The 21,516-nt window shown below is 42.6% G+C and overlaps 1 protein-coding gene across 1 annotated transcript in view; it reads right to left on the bottom strand.

Annotated features, from left to right (window-relative positions):
• LOC149449184 (LHFPL tetraspan subfamily member 7 protein-like) overlaps positions 1 to 6,401 on the bottom strand; it is a 280,876-nt gene extending 274,475 nt beyond the window's left edge. Inside the window, exon 1 of the mRNA XM_089693662.1 lies at positions 5,838 to 6,401. Within this exon, the coding sequence (XP_089549788.1) occupies positions 5,838 to 6,179 (342 nt within the window). The 5' untranslated portion in view covers positions 6,180 to 6,401. The remainder of the gene's footprint in view (positions 1 to 5,837) is intronic.
• Between the last annotated feature and the right edge of the window lie 15,115 nt (positions 6,402 to 21,516).

Raw genomic sequence — 21,516 nt, 5'->3', positions numbered from 1 at the left:
AGAGATACTGTTGAAACAAATATGTGCTGTATTTGATAAATTTAGATGGCTTATTTATGAACAACAGCAAGATTTCTCGGCTATTTTTAATTAATGTATTTAATAACATCATAAACATACATTTACTGTATCTCTTTCCCGCTCCTTTTTTGTTTTTTTTACAGCTAATTTAAAAATGTAACAAACAGACACATAATTAAAGACCAAAACATCAGATCGATCGTGACAACCAGCTCTTTAAATTGTTGTTACATAACGTCTCTCAGGCCAGTGGCACACAGTATTACCTCAATACTTTCAGACATCTAGACACAGGAGTGTAATACTAATGGGAGATTTGAGCTTCTCTCCCCCAGCTTACTTCTTCCCCACTTCATATAGAGTGTTAATAAGTAGAGCTCAGATCATACTGATCACACGCACGTCTGCAAGACTTCTCCAGGTCCTCCCCCATCCTCTGGAACTCACTACCCCAATCCATCAGACTGTCACCTTCCCTCCTCACCTTCAGGCGCTCCCTGAAAACCCACCTCTTCAGGGAAGCCTACCCCACCCTCACCTAACTGCTGCTCTCCTTCATTCCTCCTACCACTCCATCCCCCACAGCCACTTCCTCCTGTACCACTATCCCCTCCCTCCTAGATTGTAAGCTCGAAAGAGTAGGGCCCTATAACCCCTCGTGTGCTGTTTGTAGGTGCTGTAATGTTTCATGTATTGTCCACCCCTCTATTGTACAGCGCTGAGCAAACCCTTTGGCGCTATATAAACTAGATGTAATAATAATAATAATAATAATACTGGCCCAGTGTGGTCAGTTAGGACAGGGGTCTCCAAACTTTTCAAACAAAAGGCCAGTTTTCTGTCCTTCAGACTTTAGGAGGGCTGGATTGTAGCCATCTGGGGCAGAAAATGTCTTGGGTACAGCATCAGTGAGAATAAACATGGCCTCAGAGTTGGTGGTCGGAAGGAGGAGTAGTGCCCCATTGTTGGTATTAGTGGGTGGAATAGTACACCATCATTGGTATCAGTGGAAGAAATAATGCAACATTGTTGGTGTCAGTGGAAGGATCAGTGCCTCTAGCACTGGGAGGAATAGTACCCCAAGGGTCAGATAAAGGCAAGCAAAGGGCCGCATCTGGCCCTTGGCCCACAGTTTGGAGACCCCTGAGTTAGGACTTGTGAAGCCAGCCCCAGCATTTCAGAATTCCCAAACACACACCCATCTACTAATTACTAGGACAGTGGTTCTTAACCTTGTTGGAGGTACTGAACCCCACCAGTTTCATATGCGCATTCACCGAACCCTTCTTAATTGGAAAAATAAAATATGATTTTTAAAATTCAAAACATAGGTATATATTTAGGTATATATTTATACATAGGTGCAAAAAATGAACAAAACCGTTAAGAACAAAGAACAAAACCATTAAAACATGATTTTCACACAAAAACAAAAACATAATAATGAATATTTACTGCACGAATCATATGAGTCGGGTGTGGGTCTTCACCTCTGCCGAACCCGCGAGACTGACTCACCGAACCCCTGGGGTTCGATCGAACCCAGGTTAAGAACCACTGTACTAGGATATGTTTAGGAGTCTGCGGCATACATAGAGCTTCTTCTTCCTTCACTGCTGGAGGGGACACGTCTGTTCATTACACTGACCTATTTATTAATGTCATAACAGCGTGGGTTTTCAAGAGATGTGTGTTCTTTGTGCAGTTATTAGCTGTACAATTCTATCTGTAATTCTATCTATCTATCTATCTATCTATCTATCTATCATTCTGTCTATAGTTTATCTATCTATCTATCTATCTATAGATTTACTATCTATCTATCTATCTATCTATCTATCTATCTATCATTCTGTCTATAGATTATCTATCTATCTATCTATAGTTTATCTATCTATCTATCTATCTATAGATTATCTATCTATCTATCTATCTATCTATCTATCATTCTATCTATAGATTATCTATCTATCTACTCTATCATTCTATCTCTCTTTATATTATCTATCCAGCTACATATCAATTATTCTATCTATCTATCTATCTATCTATCTATCTATCTATCTATCTATATATTTATATATTATCATCTATCTGTTTATATATCTATCAATGATTATACTTTGAGTAAAAAAGAAAAAAAGAGAAGCCATTTTTCTTTTAAAAGCCTAATACGAAAGTTTACTGAAGCCTAGATGCATAGATTGTTCCACTTGCTCATACAACCTCTAACGCATTTCACTCCACTGTTACTCTACAATTGCTCTGGAGTGAAATGCTTTACAGCTGGAGAAGCAGGTGGAACAGTCTATGCATAAGATGCTGCAATAAAATTACATACAAGGCTTTTAAAATGGAGAGTGAGTTTTCTTTCTTTTTTGCTCAAAGTGGAATCTATGCTAGCAGTTATAGACCGTCAGAAGCCTGCACCCAGTGTTGGAGGAGTGAGGGGCATATGTGCACACAGTAGAGCAATATAACTATAATTCTATCTATATATTATGTTTTATTCTATTATTTATTACAGGTACTTTACGATTATTCATTCATTCCATCTCTCTATAAATTATCTATCTATCTCTCTAGCATTCTATCTATCTATCTATCTATCTATCTATCTATCTATCTATCTATCTACTGTATCTATTTTTCTATCTATCTCTGTTTAATTAGCCCATGCACAGGTTACTTTTGCCATCGGGGGGCAGGGGTGACAGATTTTAGCATTCATACTGATAATTGGACAATGGAATGGCTGTTTTTCAATCAATATGGAACTTGTAAAGTTTTTCCGTCATTCTGGAAAATCTATACAACTAATTACATTATTGTTTGTTTGGGTTTTTTTTTTTTTTTTTGCTCTTTTTCTTTTTTTCGAACAGAAAGGATCTTTTACCTATGAGTTGGAAGAGCACTCAGTCATGTCCTGTAGTCATCACCCTTCCACAGATCTTGTGCTTGATTCTGAGGTCTACCTGGTTATGCCAGACCCATGTGGACTGGGAATTGTCTGACCTCCTGTGATTCTTGAATTGCCATTCTCCTATCTGGCCACATCCAGCCTAATTGTGGTCTGTATATAATTTCACCTGCAAGGGTTAAGAAAGAATAAGGCTGTATGCAGATCTTTCCTAGGGTGTGATAATGTATACTTCTGATACTTCCAACTTCTTAAAAAATCTCTATTTGATGGGTGACACTCCTTTCCTATCTCATTGAGGAAAGGAAATGAAGAGTTAAAGGAAATATCATGAAAATAAATTGATTCTGATAACAGTATACAATGAATACATGTAACTATACTACTTAGTATATGAATTCCTTTATTTCATATCTTTATATTTTCCTGCACCAAACTGGCCCTGCAATGGGCTGCAACAAACAATGACAATCCCAGGGAAGCAGTGTCATCAACTGTTTGTTACATTTGTAATCAAATGCAATATTCTTTCTTAAAAAAAACTGTTGCTACAACCGCTTAAACACCCCTGACACTGTTGTAGTTTGCCACAGCTCTTGTTACTATTGTTTCTACAGGATGGTTGGTCTGCATGTGAATGTGGGAGACAATACCATATGAAATACTGTATAAACTGAACTGATCTAGTAATTAGTATCAATACAAATATTAATTACATTCAGGTATCAGAATTCATTTTTTTTGCAATAGTAGTCCTGCAGAGACATGTACACTCATTGCTACATGGGTGCAGTCAAAACGTAGACTTGCAATGGGTCCTGGAGGGTTTGATAACCTGCTCAGACACTGAAGACTCACAGAGACCTACCTACCTGGATATAGAGAAACTACTAAGAGAATGAGGGCCTTCTAGGACTTTGATGACCTTCTGAGCCAGTGGGGACACACTGAGATATTGAGGGCACAAGAAGAACCCATTTGAACATTGAGGACCTACTGAGAGACTGAGGAGCCTGTAAAACTTTGACAACCTGCATAAATGACGAGGACCCGCTTAGGTGATGAGGGCCCACTGAGCTATTGTGGACTCATTGAGATACTGAGGACCCACTAAGACATTGAGAACATACTGAAATAATGAGAACTTGCTAAAACTTTGAGGACCTGTTGAGACAGTTAGTAACTATAGAGGTGCTGAGAACTCACTGAGACACTGAAGACCCTGATATTGAAGACTTGCTTAGACAATAAGAACCTGCTGATATATTGAGGACCTATTGCGATTTTAAGAACTTACTGAGACACTGAGGATCCGCTGGTACTATGAGGACCTGCTGAGAAACTGAGGAACCTAAAAGAATTTGAGGACCTGCTGAGGCAGTGAGGGCCTGCTAAGGTACTGAGGACTCACTGAGACATTGAGAACCCTATGAGACACTGAAGACATGCTTAGTCAATAAGGACCTGCTGGAATATTGAGAACCTGCTTAGACAATAAGGATTTGCTAGGGCACTAACGAGATACTGAGGACCTACTTAGACAATGAGGACCTGCTGAAATATTTACAGCCTGAGGAGACACTGAAGAACCAGTGTGTCATTTCCCTGGACATATAAATAAATGTAGCAAAACTAAGCTGTGATGAATATTAATAATAAGAAGAGACATACAAGCTAAAGTAGTATAAGAAGAAGAAAAAAGTAGTACATAATAATGATATTTAGTATAAAAAATAATAATAATAATACATAAATAACAATATAATACTAATAATAATGATTTCTTGCAACAGTGTTCATCTGCACAGCAGGGCATTACCATAAGAAGAGGAAAAAGTAGTATGAAAACAACAAATCTAATAATAAAAATAATAATATAATAGTAAAGCTAATAATGCCCCCCAGTGATATTTTAGGTTCATCAGCCCAGCAATATATTACCATAATAAGAGGAAGAAGTAGTATTTAAAAACAGCAAATATAATAATATTTTTATTTAAATAATTATATGATTATTATTATTATATTACAATAGCAATACTAATAATGCCTCCCAGCAATATTCCAGGCTCATTAGCCCAGTGGTATATTACCATAACAAGAGGAATAAAGAGTATATAAAAATAGTAAAAATAATAATAATCATAATAATATTAATTCCAGCCTAATCTGCCCAGCAGTATATTACCATATAAAAAGATAAAGTAGTATAAAAAAAGCAAATATAATAAAAAAAATAATAAAAATACAATAGTAAAGCTAATAATACCCCCCAGCAATATTTCCGACTCTTAAGTCCAGTATATTATTACCATAATAAGAGGAAGAAGTAGAACATAAAAACAACAACAATAATAATAATCATAATACAATAGTAATAATAATAATAATAATAATGCCCCCAGTGATATTCCAGGTTCATCAGGCCAGTAGTATATTACCATAATAAGAAGGAAAAGTAGTATATAAAAATATAAAATATAATGATAATAATAACAACAACGATACAATAGTAATACTAAATGCCCCCCCCCCCCCAGCAATATTGCAGGCTCATCAGCCCAGCAGTATAAGAGGAAGAAGTAGTTTTGTAAAAAAAAAAGCAAATAAGCAAATAATATTATTATTAAAATCGTAATATTATTATTAATATTATTATAATTATTAATAATAATAACAATATTATAATAGTAATACTAATAATGCCCCCCCCCCCCCCCCCCCGCAATGTTCTAGACACATCAGCCCAGTAGTATATTACCATAATAAGAGGAAGAAGTAGTATATAAAACAATAAATGTAATAATAATAATGATACTGTGATCCCCCCCCCCCCCCCCCCGGGTCCCAGGGTGGTCGTTGGTCTGACAGGCACAGCGGTGGAGGGGGGACTCACCTGCCAGGAGCTGGATGGGATGTCATTGAACCTGCCCAGTCCTCCGAAGGTGTAGCAGCTCGGCATTTGCTCCATGCTCTCCGAGCAATGCCACAGTAGCCCAAAGCTGATCGGCTCCAGCCTGTCCTGATCGGCCGATCGGACTATCCACGCCGGGGAGAGGAAGCTGAAGCTGCAGACGGCCACCAGGCAGGCGGAGAGCAGCACCCAGAAGCAGGACACACAGCTGAACATCCTGGGCTGCTGCTGGGGGACCAGCCCCAAAGCAACATCCAGCCCTGCAGCGGAGCTCTGCTTCTTCTTCTTCTTCCTCTTCTTGTCACGGTCCAGCAGGGAACGCATCTGGGTGGCAGAGGGAGAGAAGAACTGGGAGAAGCTCCCTCCTCCGTCCGCCCGTCCGTCCGCCTGTCCGTCCCTCCTCTACATGGCCCGGGGCACGGGGAGGGAGCGGCCCCGAGAGGACAGGTATGAGGAGCGCACACACCGCAACTTGTCACAGGCGGGAGGCTGCAGGACGCTGCGGGCTGAGTGTGACAGCGGAGGATGGGCTGAGTCCTCTGTGTATGGAGGAATGGGGAGGAGCCACAGCACACAGGTGTCCCCGGGGGGCGTCACTCTGACTCGGGGGCGGGGCTCTGCTCCTGACACCTGTCAGTCCCTTCCTTCCTTGCTGTCATTTGCTCCTGAGTTCAGGAAGGACTTCCTCTGCTCAATCCTCTCACTTTGGAATACAGAATACATCAGGAGCAGAGGAGATTGTGTACATTGCCATTGTATATACAGTGTATCAGTAGAACAAGAGCAATGTATTGCAAGATCATTGTGGATGAGATAGAAACAATGTAACCAAGCAGTATTCAACCTAAAAAAATGTAATATACTGCAGTTTACCAATTGTTAGATGTGATGACTGCCTTAGAGAACTTGCGTTCAGCAGTCAATTTTATCACCCTAGGTTCACATCTGTGTGGGTGGTGCCGCTGCGGATCCCCACGAAAATCCGTGCAGCTGCACCACCCACACAGGGCAATGCGGACCCGTGGGCGAGTGCCATTAGTGCTAATGGCATGTCGCCCGCACTAGAAAACGCAACTGTACTGGGAACCGAGGTACCCGAGCGGGCTGTGTTTTCAAAAGAAGTGCAGGGACTTCTTCCCTGCATGTCAAGGGCACGGGAGTCCATTCAAATGAATGGGCTCTCGTATCCGTGCAAAACGCGGCCTGCACGGCCGCATATATGTGAACCGGGGTCGGTGTTTCAAGCACAAAATGCTTGTAAATGCAGCTAAACGCAGCAAATTGCATTTATAATTATTTGCTTCTGAAATTTATTTTAACTCTTCCAGTTCCCGATGCTGTCCAGAGCCTTTTTTCATCATGGAAAATGCATGGAAAGCGTTTTCAAGGTACTCAGATGGACAAAACACTGAACACAGGATGTTCCTACCAAGCTTGTCACACATTGTAATGACCAATTCATACCTAAGATCTCTCCCACCCTTGGAAACAAAAGATATGTTAATGACCATTCACACCTCACATTCCTCCTGCAGACCCCCTGCCAGGTGACCATAATGACTCACTCCTCCAGACACCTTTCCTACCCTTGGAAACAAAAGAAATGTTAATGAGCAACTCACACCTAAATTAATTTCAACACATACTGCTCTCTCTGCTTCTACTCTCTGTATTTATCTGAAACAGTCTGAAATAGTTAATAATTTACCACTTTTCAGTGCATTCTGGGCATTTGGGAGGTTCTCCTGTGCTTATCTTTACAAAACACTTCTAAACGCAAACACACATAAACACGCATAAACGCGTTATGCAAATGCTGCTAAACAGAAGTTTTTTAACCTACGTTTTCCAGCAGTCAGTTTCCATCGTTCAGAAGTGTCCTGTGTGGGCCTTAGTTGTTTATTTATTTTCACCTGGTGATCCAGCCAGTAAGTCTGTTTCGTTTTTAAGAGACTGAACTGTTCAGCAAAAGTAGCAGGTAGAGGGTTGAGACAAACCCTTTACCACTGACAGAGGTGCTTATAATGGTCAGCTTTTATTAATTTAAAGAACTAAAGGTTGAAAAAAAAAGAAATGTAAACAGCCAGGCTTTTCATTGCCAAAGAGACATGCAGTATCTCTTCTGCAATAAAGTGTACTTACCTGACTATTTTGCAATCCTCTGTGGAATGTACAATGTGCCAGTGTGCTGGGATGACTGCACTCCTTCGTATGCTCGGGCAGGGGTGGACTGACAACTCAAGAGGCCCCTGGGCAATAGGGGATCATGGGGCCCCTGTGTCCTTGCCCAAACTCAAAAAAGCCTATGAAAAAGGTACCAGGGGCATCTCATGGGGCCCCCTACTGACCCAGGGCCCTTGGGCGGTGCCTGAGTTTCCAAATGGTCAGTCCGCCCCTGTGCTCGGGAGTGATGTCATCTGGCCAATCAAAGCAGGCGAACACCAGGACCTGGAAGAACAAGGGGAGAAGATGCTGGTGCCAATGAGGGACCTCAAAGGCATCTGACTGTTGGAACTAAGGTAAGTATGTGTGCCTTTAGGTTTGAATAAACCTAGAAAACAAAACTGTTGCTGTAACTGCATAAGGCCCGGTTCACACTAGTGTGGGCTGTGCGGCCCACGTTTGTGGGGGCACAGCAGCCCATTCCTTTAATTCATTCATTCATTTGAATTGGCTGCTGTGCCCGTAGTTCACACAAGGAAAAGGTGCATGCACCTTTTCTGAAATGCATGTGTACAAGAAGTACAGGGTCTTTTTTGTCCATGTGGTTTCTGTGCGGTTCCCACATCTGCGAACATTCTGAATGACACCCCCACACACCTCATCATGTAGCATGATTGCAGCATGTTTGCAGGTGCCCCCGCATCTCACAAGAGAAGCGTGATGCGGCTGCGGGTCGTTGTGGGTGCAGAAATCGCATTGATTCCCACAAGCAGCCCGCAGAGTGCAGGATAGTATAAATCTAGCCTAAAAGGTGTTATCTGGAATTCAATTTAATTTTCTAGTCAAGTCCATTAATCTGCTGGTGCATCGAACACTTCCCTCTCTCCAGACTGGAAATGTCGCTGTCCACAGGTGTTTCCATTGCCCTTCCATCCAGTGTAGAGACACCCTGAGTGTGCTACTGGCTGAATCACCTGGTGAAAAGAAAGGGAGGGGGGGGGGTTGTTATTACTTTAAAGTGTTACTAAGCCCACAACAGTAAAACCAATCTGTATATGAAGTAAAGCATGCTTGTTATACTCACTGTGGAACCTAAGGGGTTAATCCTCTGCATTGTGTAAAATGACTGTTTGATCCTGATTTCTCTGCTCCTCCTCTTGTTAAAATGTTTACCTCTTATCTCCTGATAAGACAGACTGAACTGTAGCCATTCTGCACATGCTCAGTTTGGTGTGTATTGCTAGAGAGGTTTTTTTTCTTGGGACAGTGCATATTTACTAAAATAATTGCACGTCCATGTTGTGTGTACTGTGGGAGACCAGATATAGTGAATGCAGGGTCCGGGGTTTAGTAAAACTTTAAGGCTTCATGTATATAAGTAGTAAAATGCTGCTTTTTAAGCCTCCAGCCACATCTCTATTTCAGTGTCTGTGCACATTGTGACGCTTAGATTCATACTTTATAGCAGCAATCAGAGGCATAAAAAATGCTGCAAACCTGCACTCAGAGATCTTACTGGCATCATTTACTCACATATGTTTAAACCCATATAAACATGTAAATATATTCTACTGGCTAAAATGAATGAATATTCTAGCCTATAGAATGAGTGTACATGCTTTTAAATGCCATACGCCTGGAAAAGCCCATGAACACATGTAATTATACACTAAAACAATCCTTTTTATGATGGATTTTTCTGCCAGCTCTTGAATTGCAGAATCGTAGAATCGATCAGACTAATTCAATATGCCCATGTGCATGAGACCTATAGCCCAAGTCCTGGAAAATTAAAAAATCCACCCTTGCAATGCAACGCTTGAATGTTGATTTAGTCTAGGGGTAGATAGAGGATTCATGTGTAAATACCTCCAGAGCTGTGACGGTATCCCACTGTAACCCCCGGGAATAACCACCATTTAACCCTTGCAGTAAGGGGATGGGAGAAGTCCCAGTGCAAGGGTGGATTTTTTTCATTTTGTTGGAGCTGGGCTTTAAAATCATGCAGACTAATCAGCAGTAGAAAGTATATAGTTTTAGGAACTGTTCACACCATTTGTATTGAACAATTTTGCCCAATTCAGTTCTGACACATAGACAAGGAAATCTAGTTTTCTTATTTCCTAATAGTTCAGATCAGACCAATGTGCTATGCTGGCATGCGCTACGAAAAGGAAGTAAGCATGCGTATTTATGTAGCACAGCATATTGCGATGCACTACAATGAAGCACCAGGGGCAGAGTGACCATTTGGAAACTCGGGTACTACCCGAGGGTCCAGGGTCAGTAGGGGCCCCATGAGATGTCCCTGGTACCTTTTTCATAGGCTTTTTTGAGTTTGGGCAAGGATACAGGGGCCCCATGATCCTCTATTGCCCGGGTCCCCATGAGTTGTCAGTCCGCCCCTCTGAAGCACATTCATTGAAATACATGAAATGTTATTTTGTGACATCTCAATAAAGTTAAAATAAAAATAAAAAGTGATTCCACTCCTGACCTCTATACTTCATGCATTGCATACTCCTCACCACTGCACTGCTTGCATTATATACTCCTGACCTTTGCACTCTGTGGGTTACATATTTCTGATCCCTGGACTCTGCACCATGCAAGCCTGATCCCTATTCTCTATGTTAGGCACTCCTGACCCTTGCGCTTTACACACTCCTGACCCCTTAAGTCTGTGCTTTACACACACTCTATCCATAATACAGTATGGTTGAGGATCCATTTTAACTATAACCCAATAAGACTCTCTCATTGTTAACGAAATGTGGCCACACCCACCATATGTGCGCCACATAATTTCTCTAACAATAGTGCCCAAGGCATTATGTCTTTGTACCTTCAGTGTCTGCTTCTTGTTCTAAAAGTCTGCCATTGGGCACTGCTCTTGGTTCAAAAATCACCCATAGGGCACTATTCCTGGCAGATATCTACCATAGGGAGCTATTCCTCACACTGATGCCAACAATGAGGCACTATTCCTCCCGCTGACACCAATCATGGGGCACTATTCATCCCACTGACACCAATCATGGGGCACTATTCCTCCCACTAACACCAATCATGGGGCACTATTCCTCCCACTGACAGCAACAATAAGACACTGTTCCTCCCGCTGACACCAATGATGGGACACTATTCCTCCCACTGACACCAATGATGGGACACTATTCCTCCCACTGACAGCAACAATGAGACACTGTTCCTCCCACTGACATCAACCATAGGGCACTATTTCTCCCACTGACATCAATGATGGGGCACTATACCTCCCACTGACACCAATGATGGGGCACTATTCCTCCCACTGACATCAATGATGGGGCACTATTCCTCCCACTGACACCAATGATGGGGCACTATTCCTCCCACTGACATCAATGATGGGGCACTATTCCTCCCACTGATACCAATGACGGGGCACTATTCCTCCCAATGACACCAACAATCGGACATTATTCCTCCCACTGACATCAACCCTAGAGCACTAATTCTCTCGTTGACACCAAAGATAGAGTAGTATTGCTCCCACTGATGCCAACAACAAGGCACTATTCCTTCCACTGACACCAACAATGACAAACTATTCCTCCCACTGACATCATCTATAGGGCACTATTTATCCCACTGACATCAATGATGGGGCACTATTCCTCCCACTGACACCAAAAATGGGGCAATATTTCTCCCACTGACGCCAAGGATGGGACACTAATCCTCCCACTGACATTAACCATAGGTCGCTATTCCTCCCGCTGACACCAATGATGGGGCATGATTCCTCCCACTGACACCAATAATGGGACACTAATCCTCCCACTGACATCAACAATGGGACACTAATCCTCCCACTGACATTGACCATAGGGCGCTATTCTTTTCGCTGACACCAATGGTGGGGCATGATTCCTCCCACTGATTCCAACAATGCACTTTTCCTCCCACTGATACCAATGACAAGGAAATTCAATGATCAAGAAAATGTATTTTCATATTTGTGTATAAAGTCCAGTACAGCATAGAGCACATGTTCTGAAAGTGCAGTAAGAAGAAATATGTGGGCTGTGGACTGCCATTGCTGACTTCCTTCTGAAGATGTTTCTTGTCTGGCTGTCATGCTGATCCAACAGCTGCAATACTCCATAGTCAGTTTCAGAACAGCATGCAGCAAGTGGAGTCAAGTAATTTCTGGTGAACATACTTGGTTACTTAGTCAGTGACTCAGAAAGTACTGAAGCTGCAGGAACAATATGACATGTATTTCTCCCAAGACTGCCAGGGAATATTGGTCTACCCCCAAATACATGTGATCTCATCTGATTCACCCTTTTTTAGCAGATTTGGTGACAATCTCATGTCTGTTTGCTGCCGTAGACTGCTGGTTTTCAGCTACAGTTGAAGAACTACAATTCCCAGCATGTTGTTTGTGTTTGAATTGCAGTAGCAGCCTGAGCCCCGATCAGGACCTCCATAACCAGTCTCACAGCATTAAAGTTTCCATCATCTACTACTGAACAAAGTGTGGCTTGTGAGCAGGAGCTGGCAGAGATTGAATGTATACCCTGAGCTGGCACACTCTGGATTTAAAGATGGAAACTCTTATACATATATTAGGAAATGATGGGTAGTCCAAGCTATGTCCTGTATGGAACTGAATTTTATGTCTCTGGCACAGGCAAGACAAATCACATTTATTTAACTATTCCTGCTCTGCCAGTGTGCATGATAGAAGCTGAATATAATGATGCATGCATGTATGTGACTCTGATAATCAAGCAAAATGTAATATGCTTTGATCAGGTAAAATCTAAAGCTGGCCATAGACATGTACATGTCTCACTGAGACAGGAAATTAGCATATGCTTATCTTTAGTCTTCAATCACTACATCTTCAGTACCCAAAGAAGCCTTATTGTTGATTCAGCCAATAGGTGAAAACGTTTCTCTGGGCACAAATAACAAACTCATCCAACTATACCACTTTCCATTATTTATTATTTTTCAAAGGGCCAGTAAAACGTGCAGGTGGCTACACTGAGCTGAATAATTGGTGTGGTTGAAAGTGTTACTAAACATCCATGAATGTGCTGCAATCGCACTGCGGGATGAGATGCGTGGAGGTACTGTTCATTCTGAATGGCATGTCATCACACAACATGATTGTGGCATGTTCACGGGTCCCCCCGCATCTCACAAGAGAAGCGAGATGCGGCTGCGGGTGATTGTGGGTGCAGAAATCGCATTGATTCTCGCAAGCAGCTCACAGAGTGCAGGATAGTGTAAATCTAGCCTAAAAGGAGTTAGCTGGAATTCAATTTAATTTTCTAGTCAAGTCCATTAATCTGCTGGTGCATCGAACACTTCCCTCTGAAAAGAAAGGAAGGGGGGGGTGGGTTATTATTACTTTAAAGTGTTACTAAACCCACAACAGTAAAATCAGTCTGTATATGCAGTAAAGCATGCTTGTTATACTCACTGTGGAACCTAAGGGGTTACTATTCGCATTGTGGAAAAAAGTTTGATCCTCTCTTCTCTGATCTTCCCCTTCTTCTACTGTCCCCAGTATATCTCCTGATAGAACAGAAGCTTGGAGGGTGTGTATTGCTAGAGAGTTGTTTTTTTTTCTTGGGAGAGTGCATGTGATCAGCACAGGGCCAATCAGCACTGTCCAGACAGAAGATCAGGGATCCTGCAGCCTCATAGGGAAGAATTAAAACTCCTCCTACAAGTTTTAACTAGTGCTCTGCTAGACACTGATAGAAGTCGCAAGACTGTTCTAACTGCTGATAAGAAAAAGTATTTAGCAGTTTATATTTACTAAAATAATTGCATTTCCATGTTCTGTGTACTGTGGGAGACCAGATAGTGAATGCAGGGTCCTGGGTTTAGTGACACTTTAATCAGAAGTAAAAACAAAAATTAGCAAAATTTAGCAAGTAATAGCAAATTAAAATAATGAAAAATGCTTTTGCTGTAATATTTCCTATGCAGTACACTTTTCTGCCATCAGGTGTCCTCTGTGTGATTGCCAGCATTATTCAGCACACTTCCTCTGAGCCCAGGGTTACCTGTGACTGGACTGTGAAATATCTGGACTGTGTTCTCCTCCTTTCTGCATTCTCCTTGTAAGCACATGAACTGCTTGGCTTCTTGAACAGTTTTTTTTCTCCTATATTGAAGCCCTGCTGTACAGAGACTGCAAGAGGCTGATACAAAGTCACATTCAGGTACTGACACTGCTTGTAAAAAATACAGCTTCATCCTGACTAGCCTAAAATGCCCCCAACACCTATGCCAACAAACCTGTAAGAAAAAGATGCATATAATGTATTTACCTATTTTCAAGCTGCTCTGGTTTGGTCATTTGATCTTCCCTGTGTCAACCAGCAGCAGCTTCAGGAGAGAGGAGGGAGCACTCTGACAATGGCTGGTTATGCCTGCAGTGGTGACATCACATATAGTCTTCAATGGCCTATCTGTTGCCAGTGCTACCTCCTCTCCCCTGCAGGGGCGCTGCCTGACACAGGGGAGTGGGATCATGTGACCGGATTAGAGCGGCATGAAAATAGTTAAGTATATATATCTTTCCTATACAGGTTAGTTAGCATAGGTGTTAGGAGGGGGAGGAGACAATTTTAGTTAGGGTCAAGCCTGGAATTCCACTTTAATACAATATTAATTATCACAGCGGTGCATTAATCTTGGTCTGTTATATCTGCCTGGCATTTACCTTTAAGGGCAGAGTTAAAGTGGAATTAAATACTTTTTTTTCATTCCGGATAGAGTACAAAAGTGTAATAATTTCCATCGCGGTCCCATTGGGGAAAATTCCCTTCACTTCCTGTCCCATAGCCAATATAGAAATTGAGAGAAAATCCCAAGAGAGGGTAACCTTGTTGTCAACAGGGTCACCATAACTTGTGTTCCCTTTGGAAAGTTGGGATTTTCTTTCACTTTTGCTTCTGGTGATGATGTTAAACAGGACAAACAGAGAGGATGAATCTAACTAATGGGGACACAGACAGCAATACAAACATGAAAGGGGCTCTTATCCCTCTCCACTCTATCCAAACTAACAAAAAAAAAGATTTGCCTTTAGTTATACTTTAACCACTTGCCCTCCAGAGGATTTACCCCCCTTCCTGACCAGGCCATTTTTTGCAATCCGGCGCTGCATTACTTTGACTGACAATTGCGTGGTCATGCAACGCTGCACCCAAATGACATTTATGTCCTTTTTCCTACAAATAGAGCTTTCTTTCGGTGGTATTCAATTGCTTCTGCCGTTTTTATTTTTTGCGCTATAAACAAAAAAAGACCGACAATTTTGAAAAAAAAAATATATATAAATTTCAGCATAAATTTAGGTCAAAATGTATTCTGTTACATGTTTTTGCTAAAAAAAAAATCCCAATACGTGCAAATGAATTGGTTTATGCGAAAGTTATCGTGTCTACAAATGGCTGTACTGTATATATAATCGAATTTTTTTAATACTAGTAATGGCGACGATCAGCGACTTATAGCAGTGGTATTTGATCTCCTCTGCGGTTTTTATTTTTTGCGCTATAAACAAAAAAAAAGACCTCCAATTTTGAAAAAAAAACTATATTTTTGACTTTTTGCTATAAAAGATATCCAGTAAAAAAATAAAAAAATATCAAATATCATCATAAATTTAAGCCAAAATGTATTTCTCTACATGTCTTTGCAAAAAAAATATCCCAATGTGTGTAAATTAATTAGTTTATGTGAAATTTATAGCATCTACAAATGGCGGTATATATACTGGGATTTTTTTTTTATCTATACTAGTAATGGCAGCGATCAGCGACTTATAGCGAGACTGCAGTGGGCATTCTGACACTGGGGGGAACTGACTAACTGCCACTGACATCCTAACACAGTGATCAGTGCTAATAAAAAGCACTGACACTGTACTAATGACACTGGGCAGGAAGGGGTTAACATCTGGGGCAATCAAAGGGTTAACTGTGTGCTGTTTTCCTGTGTGGCCTGTGTGTGTTTTACTATGTAAGCACACTGCTTTGTATACAAAGCAGCATGCTGGTGCTGACGGGAGTGATCTGTATTGTTTACATACAGACTTTTCCCGTCAGTGTTCCTGGGCGATCGCCAGGTGCCAGCGGGGGGTTGATTTACTAAAGGCAAATATACTGTACCTAAATGTCCTCGGAGTCCAATGATGTCATTTGTTGCTACAAATTTGCGAGCCTTATTTAGATTCTGTGCCACCATCTTGGATATGTTTAGCTGGCTGTCACTTCCTGGTTTTCACAGCTGGGGGCACCCTACCTGTGCCACCATTCGCGCACACGGCTGTCAATCACTGAGTCCTGGCTGGTGATTACTCGCTGATTACCGAGGATCTCCAACAGGGAAGAGAACTGTTTTGTTTACTAACAGTTCTCCTCCCTGTCAGCTTCGGCACACTGCTTTGGGTGGCTGTGCACAGCACAGCCATCCAAAGCAGTGTTCTTACAGTGAAGCACACAGACACCGCCCCATAGTAAAACACACACAGCACACAGGTAACCTTTTGGTCGCCCCTCATGTTAACCCCTTCGTGCCCAGTGCCATTAGTACAGTGTCAATGCTTTTTTTTTAGCACTGATCACTGTATTGGTGTCACTGGGGATGTCAGTGACACCAAGTCCATTCCCCCCAGTGTCAGAATGCTCACTGCAGTCCCGCAGTCCCACTATAAGTCGCTGTTTGCCGCCATTACTAGTAAAAAAACTTTTTTTAAATCCCAGTATATATACCGCCATTTGTAGACGCTATAACTTTCACGTAAACCAATGAATTCACATGTATTGGGAGTTTTTTTTAGCAAAGACATGTAGCAGAATACATTTTGGCCTATATTTATGACGAAATTAGATTTTTTTTATTTTTTACTGTACATGTTTATTAGCAAAAAGTCATAATATAGTTTTTTTCTCAAAACTGTTAGTCTTTCTCTTTTCTATAACGCGAAAAATAAAAAAACCACAGGCAGTCAAATACCACTGAAAGAAAGCTCAATTTGTGGGAAAAAAAGGACGTAAATTTCATTTGGGTGCAGCATTGCATGACTGCGCAATTATCAAAGTAACGCAGAGCCATAACGCAAAAACTGGCCTGGTCAGGAAGGGGGGTAAATCCTCAGGAGGGCAAGTAGTTAAATACTTGTGAGCAGACCCTGGCCTGGACCCTCTGAGTTTACTGAATCACTTACGTACGGTGACGCGGCAAGCGCTTTTACCCAGCGGCGCAGTGTAAACGCTATTTCACTCATTGTGTGGTGACAGACATTTTACTGCACTGTAAAACTCCTGTCACTGCAAGGACACACAGAAAATAATTGTTTCCTGTGTGTCCCATTCACACTGCCATGCAGCCTGGAGCTGTACTGCAGAGTGCTGCAATAAAATACAGGCATACAGACATGCTGCAGCGCTTTATTTAATTTTTTTAATTTAACTTTTATTGCAGAACACTGTACAGAATTGCATGGCACTGTATAGCAGCACATTCCGATGCTGTACAGCTCCATGAAAGAAGTGTACATGTATCTGGTCTCCCACAGTGCACAGAATATGGAAATATTATTATTTTAGTAAATATAAACTGCTAAATACCTTTTCTCATCAGCAGTTAGAGCAGTCTTGTGACTTCTATCCCCATGTCCAGCAGAGCACTGGTTAAAGCTTGTAGGAGTTTGCACCCTCCCAAGAGAATAAAAAAACCTCTCTAGCAATACACACCAAACTGAGCATGTGCAGCTTTCTCCCAAGGTTCTGTTTTATCAGGAGATGGATTGTGGACAGTAGAAGAGGGGGAGGATCAGAGAAGCCAAGATCAAACAGCTTTTTTTATACAATGCGGAGGATTAACCCCATAGGTTCCACAATGAGTATAACAAGCATGCTTTGCTGCATATACAGACTGATCTTACTGTTGTGGGTTTAGTAACACTTTAATACATTTAGACCAAATTGTACTGTATGTGGGTGGGGGTGGTATATTGCACAAAGTATATATTACAGGGGGTACATATGTACAGACAGGAGTGGGGATGGCTCAGAAATCAGTAGGTAAAGCTATGATCTGGAACCCTATGGATCCAACTGTTTAGAATAAACTTACCTTATTAACCACTTGCCTACCAGGCACTTATACCCCCTTCCTTACCAGGCCAATTTTCAGCTTTCAGCGCTGCCGCACTTTGATTGACAATTGCGCGGTCATGCAACATTGTACCCATATGAAATTTTGATAATTTTTTTCTCACAAATAGAGCTTTCTTTTGGTGGTATTTAATCGCCACTGGGCGCTTTACTTTTTGCGCTATAATTTAAAAAAAGTGCAAAAAATTTGAAAAAAAAAAAAAAGTTTATTTGTTTCTTTTATAAAATTTTTCAAACAGGTATTTTTTCTCCTTCACTGATTTGCGTTGATGAGGCGGCACTGATGGGCACTGATAGGCGGCACTGATGGGCACTGATAGGCAGCACTAAAGGGCACTGATAGGCAGTACTAATGAGGTGGCACGGATAGGCGGCACTGATAGACAGCACTAATTAGGGGTCACGGATAGGCGGCACTGATATGCAGCACTGATAGGCGGCACTGATAGGTGACACTGATGATGGGTACTGATAGACGGCACTGACTGGCATCACTTCTGGGCACTGACTGGCGGCACTGACTGGCACAACCCCTGGGCACTGACTGGTGGCACTGACTGGCAGCACTGGTGGGTGGCACTGGTGGGTGGCACTGGTGGACAGCACTGGTGGGTGGGCACAGGTGGGTGGCACTGGTGGGCACAGGTGGGTGGCGCTGGTGGGCACAGGTGGGTGGGCACAGGTGGGTGGCACTGCTGGGCACATGTAGGTGGCACTGCTGGGCACAGGTAGGTGGCACTGCAGAGTGGCACAGGTGGGGGCACTGCTGGGCACAGGTGGGGGCACTGCTGGGCACAGGTGGGGGCACTGCTGGGAATGGGTGGGCGGGGCTAGTGGGCGCACAGCTGATCGGAACTTGCGGGGGTCATTGCTGGGCACCGATCATCAGGGCACTGATCATCAGTGCCCTGATGATCGGTGCCGATCCCCGCTCTGACAACTGCCGGTTCTCGGCAGTACTTTCCTCACGATCTGACAGCGTGAGGAAAGTGCAGCCGAGAACCGGCACTTGCATTTTCCTGTGATCAGCGTGTCATTGGACACCGCTGATCACGTGGTAAAAGGCCGGTGGGATCGGCCTTTCACCACATCTCGTGATCAGCTGTGTCCGTAGGACACAGCGATCACGGAGATCGCCGGGTGCGCGCCCCCTGGGGCGCGCAGGAGAGCGCGTTCTGGGAGGACGTCATATGACGTCCACTCAGAACTGGCCGGCCGCGGTGAAGCCGTCATTCGGCTATGCGCGGTCGGCAAGTGGTTAATTAGTAAAAGTAATAGTGCGAGCTGATTCAGTGATCAGCAGTTGTGAAAGAAACGAGGGAGCTGTTCTTTGTTAACTACTACACAGTTTACACTCGTGATTGCTGTGATTGGTTCACAGCAATCACAATGTACAGAGTCACTCTCACTGGCTCTTTTCATTTTTTCCCATAGTCTGCTGTGTGTGTAACACTCTGTAGCTGCAAGCTGTGTACCCTACTAGTGGCCTACAGTGATAACAGCAACTACATCTAGGACAGCAACACAGGGACTGGATTAAGCCAGTCCCCTGCCCAGTCGCCCACTTAGCTGTGCAGGGAGGGTGGAGCAATGCTGATCTTCTTCTCCTTGACTTTTTATACCTAAACAGGTTCCAGAAACCTCTTCATCCAAATTCTTGATCAGGAGCAACACTTGCAATCGAAAGGCCTTGAATTCTTTTGCTGGTTTCAGGTCTGATCTCTATGCATATTGTCCCAACTGTCAGATGCCATAGAAGGGCTGCTCACAATACTGCTCCGGAGGAAGTTGTCAAACAAGCCCCTTTTTCCACTTTCTCTCTGAATACAAACATGTGACGGACTTGTGTCCCACTGAAGGGGACATGATCTCACGTGTCTCTTTAGTAACTACATTTTCCTGCTCTCTGATTCCAAGTTCCAAATGATCCTCATACTTAAGGGTAGGTGTCCCTAAAAAGGAAAGGTCTCTACACTCTCATATGCTGCTGCTGCCTCTTGCACATCTTCCTATTTAAGACCCCTTGACCCGTCCCACCAATTACAATAAATGGATTGTCAGTGGACGCTGCATTGGTGCCAGAGACTGCAATAATAACCCCCAGCATTGGTGTTAGTGACTGAAAATAAATCCCCAGCATTGGCATCAGGGACTGTAATAATAACTCCCAGTATTGGTGTTAGTGACTGCAATATTAACCCCTAGCATGGTACCAGTTAATGCGAAATTACCACCAGCATTGGTGTCAGTGACTGCAAATAAATCCCCAGCATTGGTATCAGGGACTGTAATAATAACCCCCAGTATTGGTGTTAGTGACTGCAATATTACCGCTAGCTTGGTACCAGTTACTGCGAATAAACCACCAGCATTGGTGTCAATTGCTGCAATAATAAGTCTCTGTATTGCTGTCATTGGCCACACAAATAGCCCCTGGGAATCAGTAGTTATGCTGTTAATCCCATCTTTACCCCCTAGCTGTATTGATGGTTAGACCACCCCACCACCACCACCTTCACCAGTGGCCAGTGGCAGCTCTGTGACTAGGGTTGCCACCTCATCCTTTTAAAACCAAACACATATTAATGACACAGGTTCCTAGGCTAATATAATGCAGATAAAGCTCTAAGTGAGTTTAGTTATCACCTTAATCAGCCACAGAACCTGTGTAATTAATGTGTGTTCGGTTTTAAAGGGATGAGGTGGCAACTCTATCTGTAACCATCATTTCACATTGGTGGTCAGTGGAAGGATTATTTACCCCACTCAGTGTTTATTTACCAGACCATGTTTCCACGCAGCTTTCCATTTGCTGACTTCAGGTCAGGCTATACTTCACTCCGCCTGTATTGGCCTTATTTCGGTGTTGGGTACGAGAATACAGAAAGTGCCCCAGCACCTGGCACCCCGCTGCCACTCTGCAAAGTGCCCAACAGATGGCAGACTCTGCTCAGGATGTGGCAGGCAGCAGAGGGAGCCATCTGGCTGTATGTTGGGCACCAGCGATATAAATGGTGTAGGAAAGAAATCTGTTTTTTTTTCTTTTTATTTAGGATAGAGCTTGGAAAAGTTGGAAATTCTGTGTCTGTCTGTCCTGTGACTTCCCTTCAATTCCTGTGTGGTCTTTGAGACAGGAACATAGCAGATTCTTGCAAACAGAGATATATTTAGCAATGAAAAACATTTGCTTTTAGTGGCGCAGGAAGGGTTAGGAAAAAGAGATAAAAATGAAAACAAAAGGATTAAAAGAAAATTTGTTGGTTGAGTTGATTTTCGTCCTGTATATACTGCATAATGTG

This window comes from Staurois parvus, unplaced genomic scaffold (genome assembly GCF_062004578.1).
Source record: "Staurois parvus isolate SC_StPar_1 unplaced genomic scaffold, SC_StPar_1.0 ptg000635l, whole genome shotgun sequence".
Lineage (NCBI taxonomy): Eukaryota > Metazoa > Chordata > Amphibia > Anura > Ranidae > Staurois > Staurois parvus.
Note: the sequence above shows the minus strand (reverse complement) of the source record. Positions and strands in the feature narration are given on the sequence as shown.